The sequence below is a fragment of the Mobula birostris genome, chromosome 9 (assembly GCF_030028105.1).
Source record: "Mobula birostris isolate sMobBir1 chromosome 9, sMobBir1.hap1, whole genome shotgun sequence".
NCBI lineage: Eukaryota > Metazoa > Chordata > Chondrichthyes > Myliobatiformes > Myliobatidae > Mobula > Mobula birostris.
In genome coordinates, this window is record NC_092378.1 from 130,312,453 (window position 1) to 130,326,314 (window position 13,862).

A 13,862-nucleotide genomic window follows, 5' to 3' on the forward strand; every position below is an offset into this window, starting at 1 on the left:
GCCCACAAAGCAAGTGAAGGCTATAAGAAGATAGCAAAGCATTTTCAGGTAGCCGTTTCCTCAGTTTGTAATGTAATTAAGAAATAGCAGTTAACAGGAACGGTGGAGGTCAAATTGAGGTCTGGAAGACCAAGAAAACTTTATAAGTTTTAAGTTTATAAGTTATAAGTAAAACGAGAGTACTGCTCGTAGGATTGCTAGAAAGTCAAATCAAAACCCCCGTTTGACTGCAAAAGACCTTCAGGAAGATTTAGCAGACTCTGGAGTGGTGATGCACTATTCTACTGTGCAGCGACACCTGCACAAACATGACCTTCATGGAAGAGTCATCAGAAGAAAACTCTTCTCGCGTCCTCACCACAAAATTCAGCATCAGAAGTTTGCAAAGGAATATCTAAACAAGTTTAATGCATTTTGGAAACAAGTCCTGTGGACTGATGAAGTTAAAATAAAACTTTTTGGCCGCAATGAGCAAAGGTATGTTTGGAGAAAAAAGGGTGCAGAATTTCATGAAAAGAACCCCTCTCCAACTGTTAAGCACGGGGGTGGATCGATCATGCTTTGGGCTTGTGTTGCAGACAGTGGCATAGGGAACATTTCGCTGATAGAGGGAAGAATGAATTCAATTAAATACCAGCAAATTCTGAAAGCAAACATCACATCATCTGTAAAAAAAAAGCTGAAGATGAAAAGAGGATCACTTCTACAACAGAATAATGATCTTAAACACACCTCAAAATCCACAATGGACTACCTCGAGGCGCAAGCTGAAGGTTTTACCATTGCCCTCACAGTCCCCCGACCTAAACATCACCGCAAAGCTGTGGACAGACTGCAAAAGAGCAGTGCATGCAAGACGGCCCAAGGATCTCACAGAACTAGAAGCCTTTTGCAAGGAAGAATGGGCGAAAATCCCCCAACAACAATTGGAAGACTCTTAGCTGGCTACAGAAAGCATCTACAAGCTGTGATACTTGCCGGGGGGGGGGGGGGGGGGCGGTGTTACTACCTACTGACCATGCAGGGTGCCTGAACTTTTGCTTCGGGCCCTTTTCCTTTTTTGTTATTTTGAAACTATAAAAGATGGAAATAAAGAAGTAATCTTGCTTAAAATATTGAAGAAATGTGTCATCTTTAACTTTATGCCTTTTGGAAATCAGGTCATCTTTTACTCGTTTAGTTATTCACAGTAACAAAAATTTTGGCCAGGGGTGCCCAAACTTTTGCATGCCACTGTATATATTTTGAACATATCAAATATCCTATCCTTCACCTTGAAACAATTCTATTTAATAATTCCACCATAAATGTAGAGTGCAACTTTTAATCCAACACAGGTTATTATAATTTTTAGTCATTCAATCTGTGGCAAAAATACATTGTCATGACGGAAAACTTGGGAGTGCAAATTGCCCAAACCACAGCGATAATTTTTGGACACACATCAGCAGTTGCAAACATAATTTATTTGATAAGCAAAACTAGTGCATTCAGAATTTTAACTGAAATTTTTAAATGTTCCTAAAAATCATTGATCCTGCCCTGTAGCACCCCAGAAAAGTTGAGTGACTAACTTTACTTGTAGTTCAATAAATTGATGTCAAAAGAGAAGGGATATTAGCAACTGGAACTTTCAACGAAATACTAAGTAGTGAACTTAAGTAACAAACTTTCTTGAACTAAAATAAGTATTTCAGTAATGTTCATCATCATTACATACATCAACATTTAAAATTTGAGCCATTTTCCTTCTTAACTCGAGTATTAACAAAATGTCACTATTCAAAATATCAGTTTTCTAACAAAGTTTATTCTAGCATGTACATGCAACTACTTGAAACGGGTGTGCAGACAAATGAATGCTTGCCATTTCCAGCCCTTGAATCTCATTAAACCAATTCTCAATCCAGAGCATCTAAAATCCACCTGCATTTTTGTTAATTATACTATGTTATTACATTTGAGATATCCAACTCTGGACTTTTGAAAAAACCTGATATTAGCATATCTGGTCAAATTCTGCACAGATAATAAATTATAACACCAATTATTCAGGAACAGCATCTTCCCATCTGCCATCTGACTTCTGAGTAGACATTGCAACCATGAACACCATCTCAATACTGTTCTATTTCTGTTTTTGTACTACTTATTTAACTACTTCAGAGAGAGACAGAGACTTACTGTACTTCCTTTTTTATGTATTGCATTGTGCTGCTGCCGCAAGACAAATATCATAACATACAGTATGCTGGTGATATTAAACCTGATTCTGATAACAGTAAAAATCTGTATATTACTTACATACAAATTACTAGACATATTAAGTCCTATGTACATCTAAGCAGCCTATAAAGATCAGACAGCTAACAAGAGTACATTACGTTTCAGCTTGTGGCTCAGAGGTGCTATACTATATTCTAATTATAATTAATTCCAATTCATCTCTAAAATAACTAATAACTTTCTTTAATAGGAAGATTAAACAATTAAACAGTTCAATTTTCTTTTTAACTCTGGTTAATAAAATTTCAGATTTCTGCAGTGTCTGCTTTATTGCCTTCCTCAGTCAATCTAGGAGGACAAGCCATTTTCAAACAATTATTCTTCTACAACCTACCAAACCCACCCCTGCACATCTGTTGTGGCAGAACATTCCTGTGGAAACAGTTGATGACACTTACTTCCAAGTCATAAATCAGTGGTTTCAAGCCCACTGCAGAGATTTGATTACATAAATACAGATTGACCCAACAGGGCAGTACTGTAAGAAAATAGCTTTAGAGATCAGACATTAATCCAAAGTGTTGAAAAGATCCTAACTCAGTGCACATTTAACCTGTGTGTTTTACCAAGCGGATGCAAACGATAGCAAGGACGGATATAATCAAGTGCAAAATAAGAAATTTTTTTCTAACTTTACTATTTAATATTTCAAGCTTATCAAAAGGTTACCTCCAGTAATGACTGCCTCCACTGATGGAGGGTAGAAGAGAAGTTCCTTTGATGAGGGTGTGACTGTAATCTTTTCTCCAGCTCTACCAGAAAATCCAAACAATTGCAACATTAGAGTTAGCAGGATCTACACATCCAAAATAATATGGTTAGATGGAGGAGCCTTGTGATACATTAGACCATAAAACTTAAATGTCAAGCAGTAGAGAATTGTAAAACTAATCTTTGCAGAAAAAAGACAATGTACTTTATGCTTTGAACATATGAACAAACTTCTAGTTAAAGCCAACTCAAATTAAATTACTCAGGAGGTTTAAGACAAAGGAATAAGACCAGACCAATGACATAGAAATGACCATGAAACTAAAGGATTGCCACAAAATAAACTTATCTGGTTCAATTATGTCCTTCAGGGAAGGAAATCTGCCATCCATGCAACATCCGATTAACAAATATCACCAGACCTATAGTAATATAATTGCCTCTTTGCTGCTTTATGAATAGATGAGCAAACTATTCAGTTGTATCATAACTGCTCAATGGTTGAACCAGATGGCTTCTCAAGGCCACTTAAGCCAACACCAAAATCCTCCACTATGATGAATTTTTTTTTTTAAGTTAAAATGGCCTGAAGAAACAGAAATTCATTTGCCCCTTCAATATTGGCACACTTAAGTTTACATCTTTTCATCCGTTTATATACACATACTGAAAATACTTAAATACACATTTCACAAGGTTTCCAAAATTCACCACACAAACTGCAAAGAACAAATGTGATGTTAAGAAAATCCCTCGTCAATTAGAAAAATATATAGCAAAATAGTTTAAAAGTAAATCAGTGATTATTCAGAAATATGCTTTGCATATAAGGAGCTTAGGAGAATCAATGGCGTCTAGCGGGGAGTCCTTTGTTTGCATCTTCAAAAACAGCTCTATTTCCATCTTTAATATCTCTATTTTTCCCTTTTAGAGTTCTTTTGAAAACCCCGACCTGGTGTTACACGCTGACTAGTTTTTTGTGGGAATGGGACCTGCTCCTGGGGTTCCACAACTGGCTGTTATTCAGCATGCCAAGGGCGTGGCCCAATAGCTTCGCTCGCCTTCAGAGGTCCGAGATTTAGTGACTCTGGAGACAGGGGGATCAGAGGTCGGTGTCTGGGCAGGAGATTGGTGTGTCGTGGGAAATGGAAGCTCTAATGCTGTGTGCCCAGAGATCCAAGATCTTTGGGCAGAGCTCGCAAAAAGTGACACAATGGACTTTTAACATCATAAACCAGCGAGTTGTTTGTTACTTCTCCCCTCTCGCTTTGAAACGGAGACATCTCTCTCTCCCTTATTAGGAGGAGAGAGAGAGCCTGTGGTATGTCAAGTGCCGGCTGAACAAGTAGTCTTTGGAGTACTCCAAGTCTGTGTCTTTGCTGTTGCTTTGCTCACGCTTGAGTGCTCAGTGGTGGGTGCCAATGCTTTTTTTTGCCGGTGGGATGAGTGGTGATCGTTGCTTGCTGCAGCTTACATGCGGGAGGGAGGGAAGCTGGGGGGACTTTGGGCTTTTAACATTTAACTGTCATTCATTCTTTGGGGCACACCTCTGTTTTTCACAGATGGTTGCAAAGAAAAAGCATTTCAGGATGTTTATTGTACACATTTCTCTGACATTAAATGTACCTTTGAAAGCAATCTACATGAAGAAGAAATTTTTCCATTTTTGGAATAGATCTTAAGCAGCAATTTATAGACAAGACCATTCTCACAGACTATTTAATAGAATCAAGTGCAATAAATGGAAGATAGTCAAAGAATCTGGCTAAAATCTGATAAGATGTTTAACTTAATAAATTGACAAAATTGTGCTCATAAATCATAGTTAAACATAAATCACCCTACCTCTGGTGAAGAAGGTTGCATTAATGCTTGCAATGCATACAACAAACGAGATTCTTGTGTCATTTATATTCATATTCTAAAATTGAAATCGCAGCCAGCTGATTTTCTTGCTCAATTTCACATTTTTAATGTAAAATGAAAATTGCAGTGCCTTTTTCTCTTTTCTTATGTTTTAAATTACTATATATAAGCAATAGGAAAACCCTCAACACAACTGTGGATTATTAATTACCATAAGACCTTACCTTGCCCAGTATGAAAATTCATAAACAAAAGGTCCTGCAAGCTCCTCCACAATTTCCTGAGCTGGAGGCTCTCTTTCCACATCCTTCTGGCCCTTCCTTTCACGCTCAAGTTTACGGGCTTCTATTTCTGCTAGCTGCTGTTCTCGTCGTTGTTCCTGATGAGACTTCAAAGGTCCCAAGACCAAAGCAGGCTCACTATCAATTGATGATCTATGGAGGGGAGGAAGGAAAAACAGTAATGAAGCAGATAGAAGTTATGACCACTAGAATTATTTAAAGGAAGCTTTGTATATACTGAATTTCAACAGGTTTACTAAAGATGCTATGTCATCAATTATTTTGAATTCAAAGCAGTCTCAATAATCCAAAGGACCCCCCCCACACTCCAAGTCAACAACACTTAAAATGTTAATTAGCAATACGTGTGGCATTCTTCCAGTCAAGAAATTTTCACTCATGCTGTGCCTAATCAACTAATGGTTATAAACTGGTACAGCAATACATTTCTAATTATTTCTTGGTTATCAATTTGGTAAACATTACATTCCCAAAAATTCAGAACATGTCAATTTTTTTGCCGATACTAATTAATCAGCTATGTATTGCTAGCATTTGTTGTGTTTTACTTCAAAGATGTCTATTTTTCAAAATCAAGGCACAAGATAAGGTTTAAGTTACTGGACTAATATGGGGTAGCTTAGTAGCATAGAGGTTAGTGTAATTCTTTACAGCACCAACAACCTGGGTTCCTGTGACTGTATTGGTTTCCTCTAGTTGCTGCAGTTTCCTCCCACATTCCAAAGACATATGGATTAGCTGATTAATTGATCACACAGGTATAATTGGGCAGTGTGGGCTTGTGGGTCGAAAGGGCCTGTTGCTGTGCTGTACTCCAAAATAAAGTCAACAGTTGAGCACCAGGCGTTACTAATCTGAGGATTAGTAGTCTAGTCTGAGGATTAGACTACTCCTCTGTAGATACAACATCAACTCACACTAACTGGAATAAGAAGCTAGAACCATTTGAAAAATACACTGCAGTTACAGTAAGTGCAATAAAACAGCACCTGCCTAGTCATCAACCTCTGCTACCAAGGACAAGAACATTCAGTCAGTGGTAACACCACCTCCTATAGGTTTGCCTCCAGTTTGAACACTATTCTGATTTATCTTCCAGAAATAGTAGGGGACAGAGGGTCCAGTGAGATGGAGGAACTGAGCGAAATACATGTTAGTAGGGAAGTGGTGTTAGGTAAATTGAAGGGATTAAAGGCAGATAAATCCCCAGGGCCAGATGGTCTGCATCCCAGAGTGCTTAAGGAAGTAGCCCAAGAAATAGTGGATGCATCAGTGATAATTTTTCAAAACTCTTTAGATTCTGGACTAGTTCCTGAGGATTGGAGGGTGGCTAATGTAACCCCACTTTTTAAAAAAGGAGGGAGAGAGAAACCAGGGAATTATAGACCGGTTAGCCTAACGTCGGTGGTGGGGAAACTGCTGGAGTCAGTTATCAAAGATGTGATAACAGTACATTTGGAAAGCGGTGAAGTGATCAGACAAAGTCAGCATGGATTTGTGAAAGGAAAATCATGTCTGACGAATCTCATAGAATTTTTTGAGGATGTAACTAGTAGAGTGGATAGGGGAGAACCAGTGGATGTGGTATATTTGGATTTTCAAAAGGCTTTTGACAAGGTCTCACACAGGAGATTAGTGTGCAAACTTAAAGCACACGGTATTGGGGGTAAGGTATTGATGTGGATAGAGAATTGGTTAGCAGACAGGAAGCAAAGAGTGGGAATAAACGGGTCCTTTTCAGAATGGCAGGCAGTGACTAGTGGGGTACCGCAAGGCTCAGTGCTCAGACCCCAGTTGTTTACAATACATATTAATGACTTGGATGAGGGAATTAGATGCAGCATCTCCAAGTTTGCGGATGACATGAAGCTGGGCGGCAGTGTTAGCTGTGAGGGGGATGCTAAGAGGATGCAGGGTGACTTGGATAGGTTGGGTGAGTGGGCAAATTCATGGCAGATGCAATTTAATGTGGATAAATGTGAAGTTATCCACTTTGGTGGCAAAAATAGGAAAACAGATTATTATCTGAATGGTGGCCGATTAGGAAAAGGGGAGGTGCAACGAGACCTGGGTGTCATTATACACCAGTCATTGAAAGTGGGCATGCAGGTACAGCAGGCGGTGAAAAAGGCGAATGGTATGCTGGCATTTATAGCGAGAGGATTCGAGTACAGGAGCAGGGAGGTACTACTGCAGTTGTACAAGGCCTTGGTGGGACCACACCTGGAGTATTGTGTGCAGTTTTGGTCCCCTAATCTGAGGAAAGACATCCTTGCCATAGAGGGAGTACAAAGAAGGTTCACCAGATTGATTCCTGGGATGGCAGAACTTTCATATGAAGAAAGACTGGATGAACTGGGCTTGTACTCGTTGGAATTTAGAAGATTGAGGGGGGATCTGATTGAAACGTATAAAATCGTAAAGGGATTGGACAGGCTAGATGCAGGAAGATTGTTCCCGATGTTGGGGAAGCCCAGAACGAGCGGTCACGGTTTGAGGATAAAGGCAAAACCTTTTAGGACTGAGATTAGGAAAAACTTCTTCACACAGAGAGTGATGAATCTGTGGAATTCTCTGCCACAGGAAACAGTTGAGGCCAGTTCATTGGCTATATTTAAGAGGGAGTTAGATATGGCCCTTGTGGCTAGGGGGATCAGAGGGTATGAAGGGAAGGCTGGTGCAGGGTTCTGAGTTGGATGATCAGCCATGATCATAATAAACGGCGGTGCAGGCTCAAAGGGCCGAATGGCCTACTCCTGCACCTATTTTCTATGTTTCTATGATTTAGAAATATATTACTGTTTCTTCATCATCACTGCCACAAAATTCTGGAACATTGCAGTCTATCTTCACTAGATGGACTGCAGTGGCTCAAAACATGACTCACTGCCATACATAATTTCTTAGAGATATCTTGCTCAACATTTATGTATGGTTTAATTTATTTCTGCAGATCTAAGATGTACACAAATTTGCTAGATATGAGAAAAATTTAATGGCAGACAAATCACTGAACTCTAAGCAATAACATGCCTTAAGAGTGGCTACAATCCAAATACAAAGTCATATACCCTATAAAAGCAAAATCCAATTGTTATTTTTCACATTGAAAAATTATGTAATTTCTAACACAGAGCTGGAACAGCAAAGAGTTTAATAAGATTAGTCTTTGGCTGCTCTTACCTGATAGTAACCGTGACATCCGTTAATTTATCTGTCACGATAGCACCGAGTGCATGATGTCGAGTCGCTGTTAAGGTTAATATGGTGGGTGCTGCTCTAATAAACAAATAGCAGAATAATAGCTTTGAGAATTAATGATAAATATATTAAACATATTGGTGTTGCGTTAGCAAAGAGGCTTCAATACTTACGTGTCATAGATATAAAATTCTTGTTCAAATTGATGGCATGATCGAGGGGTTACCTTATAGACACCTGGCAACAGAATTTTATAGATAAAGATCTCACACTTCGCATTGGGTTACAAGACATATTTTATGCTAAAATATGTTATTCTATATAACATTCTATATATTACCAAGTTGATGATTATCATAGCAGGATCAGTACCAGACTAAATAGGAAAGGGGTAGAGTCCTGGCAGGGAAAGGTCTTGTGGAAACCTGGACTAAGTGGGGAGACCCTGAAGACCTATGATATTGTCAAGGAAACTACAGATTTCCTAGGATTTGTGAGTAATTAGAAACAAGGAAATTTTGTAAGTTATGAACTAATCAGCTTCAATGTCGGTAAGTTGTTTTTTTCTTTACTGGTTACTTTCAATAACAAATATTAAATACACAGTGTTTTTCCAACAAGTGCTACCTAAATCCATGTTTTATCAGTTTCCATGTGTTAATGTGCAAAGAATTGCAGCACAAACGATGGCAATCTTAATTTTTCCTCCCTTGCATCCAGTGTGTTACTGCTGAGACTGTTGTTGTTTGTCATCTATATCAATGATCTGGATAACGTGTTAAACTGGATCAGCAAATTTACAAATGACACCAAGGCTGGGGGTGTAGTGGACAGTGAGGAAAATCATCAGAGCTTGCAGCTGGATCGGGACCAGCTGGAAAAGTGAGCTCTATAATGGCAGATGAAATTTAAACAAAGACAAGTGTGAAGTATTGCACTTTGGGAGAACAAACCAGGTTAGGACTTGCACAGTAAGGAGGAACGTAGTAGAAGAGACGGATCTGGGAATACAGATCCATAATTCCTTGAAAGTGGCATCTTGGGTAAACAGGATTGTAAAGAAAGCTTTTGGCACTTTGGCCTTCATAAATCAAAGTACTGAGTACAGGAGTTAAGATGTTATGTTGAGGTTGCATAAGATGGTAAGATTGAAAGAGTGCAGAGAAAATTTACAAGGATATTGCCAGGAACTTGAGAATCTGAGTTACATGGAAAGGTTGAATAGGTTAGACTTTATTTCCTACACCACAAAAGAATATGAGAATATTTGATAGGGGTATACAAAATTATGAGGGATATAGATAGGGTAAATTGAGTTTGGGCAAGTCTAGAACTAGAGGTCGTGGGATAAGGGTGAAAGCTGAAATGTTTAAGGGGAATTATGAGGGGGAACTTCTTTACTCAAAGGGTGGTAAGAGTGTGGATTGAGCTGCCAGTGGAAGTGGTGGATGCAGGTTCAATTTCAACACTTAAGAGAAATTTGGATAGGTACATGGATGGGGTGGGAGATGATATGGAGGGCTGTGGTCCAGACACAGGTTGATGGGACTACACAGATTAGTAGTATGGCACAGGATTTCAAGAGAATACAGCCAAATGCCTGAAGGGTGTCTGCAATTATTGTTATGGTAGGGTGAAAAAGAGGTGGGTGGGCATGGGGAAACTAGCTGTTGTAAAAAAAGAAACACCGGATGACAGAGAAATTGGATATGTCAGTTAAAATGAGAATGTTAAATTGGATACTTTTGGGGGCAAGAACTAATGTAGGTCAGAAAGTGTGCGCTTAATGAATTTGGAGCTCAGCATAGTCGATTTGGGTATCAGAGTACTGTATGATTAGAACTTGATATAAATGATGGGAGGCTGCAAGGATATGTTGAACAGAGACGTTGATGGAAGTTGAAAGTAATGGCCTTGGTTTTTTCTGAGTGTTCAGCTGAAAGAAATAAGACAAACAGCTACTTATCTCTGTCAGCCAAGAAACGGTTGAGGAAATTCTGAGTAGTTTTCAGAACACAAAACAAAACCTCCAGAAACCGGTGCATGTGGATCAATTTTCTGAAGAGCAGCTATTTATTGATTTGATGGGGCCGCACGGTAGTATAGCAGTTAGTGCAATGCTATGACAACACCAGCATCGGGGTACAATTCCCAAGGACTAGGAGTATATACATTCTCCCCATGACCACGTGGGTTTCCTCCAGGTGCTCTGGCTTCCTCCCACATTCCAAAGATGTAGGGGTTAGGGTTAGTAAGTTGTGCATTTGTTATTTTGTCACCAGAAGTATGGCAACACTTGTGGGCTGCTTACAGCATATATTCAGACTATGTTGGTCATTTTGATGCAAATGATGCTTTGCACTGTATGTTTCGATGGTTGCATATACATGTCACAAATAAAGCTAATCTTATCTCTTACCTTCTGCACAGTACTTTAGAACATATTCCTATATTAAAGTGTGATATAACCACCCATTGGTTTGTAATGGTTTCTTAGGAAATTCCATCAGAATGGAAAATCAAAAACGATAAAGTTTTGTAATTTTTTTTGAGCCAAGGAGCAATAACAGAATCTTCTACTTAACACAAAGATCTTATACCTGGTTTAGAGAGACAAAATCTGTTCACTCCTTTTGTGAGATTATATACACCGACATTTTCTGGGCCACTTCCATCTTGGTAGAACTCCTAAAATACAAACAGTAGGAAGAACAATTTTAAGCACCAGTCAAATGTAACATGCGAAACCCAGTGCTAAAACCTAGGAAAAATTATGCAATATAACCATTTGAAGTAACCATCTTATTTGTTTAATCACCTCTCAATAAGATATGTAAGATATTGCTGCCATACTTCTTACTAACCCTAACCTGTATGTTTTTGGAAAGCAGGAGAAGACTGGAGCACCAAGCGGACACCCACATGGTCACAGGAGAATGTGCAAACGACTTGCCGACAACGGCAGGAATTAGTCCCCGATCTTCCGATGCTGGTACTATAAAGTGTTACACTAACCGCTATGCTGCTCTGCCTCCATGATCTTAAACCAGACATAGATCATAGATCAGCAGAGAGAGATTTAAAAAGAACATCAGTGTACTTTCCTCAATCAAAAAAGGTATTTGAAATGAGCTGCCAAAAATAGTGGTTGAAGTAGGCATATTAGCAATATTTAAAAGCCATCTAGAAACTTAGAGAACTATGTGCCAAATGCAGGTTTATAGTACTAGCTTGCTGAGCAACACAGTCAACATGAAGAAGCAAAGCTGTAGGGCTTGTTTCCATGCTCTATGACTATGACTCCAAATGTTAAAGATATGCAAGGGATTTATGAAAATACCTCTCGATGATCAACTATGATAGATCTAAGAATGTTCTTTCCTTTGGCTGAAGTGTCTACACCCAAGACTCACATAGGGTAAGGGGCTCCCATTCAGGATAGAAATGGAAAGTTTTTTTTCCCCCTAATCAGAGTGTACTAAACCTTTGCCATCTCTACTTAAAAGGATATGGTGACTCTATTGTTGAATAGATTCATGAAAAATGAGCTGCAGATTTTAGCTAGTAAAAGAATCAAGATTATTTGAGCTACTACAGGAAGGCAGGGCTGAGGTAATTAAAAAAAAATGCCCCTTACCAATGTAATTGCATGTGAGAGTGTACATCGAAGCATGTAACCTGTCTGTTTGAACTCTATGCCGGACAAATCCCGGTCCACAACTTCCAGCTCCAAAGAACGGTTTTTCCAGCACCATTCGTCATGAACAATATTCACTGCAAAATAAAAAACACAGCAAGGCAACAATATTCACCTGAATGAATTACTTGCCTACAAACACCCCTAATGAAATTAGTGCAACCAGACGTAAAATTCTTACCTTTGTATTTCCCAGGTAAGATGTCATTAAAAGTGAATAATACAGAGTCAGCACTTCCCGAGAGCTGCAAGCTTTGCTTCTCACCATGACGACTTAAAGGTTGAAGGGTCATAGTTAAATCACCACAGGAATCTTAATGAAAAGGGATCAACTCATTAAAATAAATTAAAACACTTAAAAAAAAACTTGCTCATACTTAATGCTATTACTGCAGTAATTTTATTATAGGAAAGCAGAGAAAATTTTATCTGTTCTTCCAAGAAACAGATGAAAAACGAAGACTAGAGCATAACCGAACTATTTTCTGACCCGAGTCTCAAAGACATTTGTAGAGATCATTGTTCACTATCCTGCACCATATACAGTGAAGCACAAAATTTTGTTCACTATCCTATACTGTATAAATGTCTAACCATATCCTGTAAATAATAATTGCAATCTCCTTTAAAGTACAAAACCATAAATCATATTCTTGCAGAAATCCTTTCAAGGAATATTTGAAAAAATAACAGCGTATAATTGGAGAAATACAGACATATTTGAAGTTCAAAGTAAATTTATTATTGAAGTACATATATATCACCATATACAACCCTGAGATTCATTTCTTGCAGGCATATTCAACAAATCTATAGAATAATAACCATAACAGAATCACTTGGGCATTCAACCAGCGTGCAGAAGACAACAACTGCAAATACAAAAAAAATAATAAGTAAGCAGTAAGCATTGAGAACATGGAGATGAACAGTCCTTGAAAGCGATTCCATAGGTTATGGAAACATTTTAATGATAGGGCAAGTGAAGTTAAGTAAGGTTATCCACTTTGGTTCAAGAGCCTGATGGTTGAGGGGTAGTAATTGTTCCTGTACCTGGGGGCATGTCCTGAGGCTTCTGTACCTTCTCCCTAATGGCAGTGGTGAGAAGAGAACATGTTCTGGATAGTGGGGGTAAGGGAGTCCCTGATGATGGATGCTGCTTTCCTGTGACAACGTTTCATGTAGATGTACTCAATGGTGGGGAGAGCTTTACTTGTGATGGTCCAGGCCGTACCCACCACTTTTTGTGGGATTTTCTGTTTAAGGGCTTTGGTGTTTCCATACCATGCTGTGGTGCAGCCAGTCAATATACTCTCCACTACACATCCACTGAAGCTTGTCAAAGTTTTAGATGTTATGCCGAGTATCCCCAACTCCTAAGGAAGTAGAGGCATGCCGTGCTTTCTTCATGATTGCACTTACTTGCTGGGGCCAGGACAGGTCCTCTGAAAAAATAACACCAAGGAATTTAAAGTTGCTGGCCATCTCCACCTCTGATCTTCTGCTAAGGACTGGTTCATGCACCTCTGGTTTCCTTCTCCTGAAGTCAATAATCAGCTTCTTGGTCTTGCTGACATTGAGTGAAAGGTTGCTGTTGTGGCACCACTCAGCCAGATTTTCAATCTCCCTCCTATATGCTGATTCATCACCACTTTTAATTTGCCCATCAACAGTGGTGTTGTCACAAACTTAAATGTGGCACTGAAGCTGTACTCAACCTCCGTCATAAGTGTAAGGCAAGTAGAGCAAGGGGCTAAGCACATAGTCTTTGGTTCACCTGTGGAGATGGAGATCGTGGA

At 39.0% G+C, this 13,862-nt stretch overlaps 1 protein-coding gene across 1 annotated transcript in view; it reads right to left on the reverse strand.

Annotated features, from left to right (window-relative positions):
- Positions 1 to 13,862, reverse strand: part of nomo (nodal modulator) — a 59,652-nt gene that overhangs the window by 21,133 nt on the left and 24,657 nt on the right. The window contains exons 14-20 of the mRNA XM_072268811.1: positions 12,245 to 12,376; positions 12,004 to 12,140; positions 10,967 to 11,054; positions 8,540 to 8,603; positions 8,349 to 8,444; positions 5,088 to 5,297; positions 2,956 to 3,038 (exon numbers count right to left, since the gene is read on the reverse strand). Coding sequence (XP_072124912.1) covers positions 2,956 to 3,038; positions 5,088 to 5,297; positions 8,349 to 8,444; positions 8,540 to 8,603; positions 10,967 to 11,054; positions 12,004 to 12,140; positions 12,245 to 12,376 — 810 coding nt within the window. The remainder of the gene's footprint in view (positions 1 to 2,955; positions 3,039 to 5,087; positions 5,298 to 8,348; positions 8,445 to 8,539; positions 8,604 to 10,966; positions 11,055 to 12,003; positions 12,141 to 12,244; positions 12,377 to 13,862) is intronic.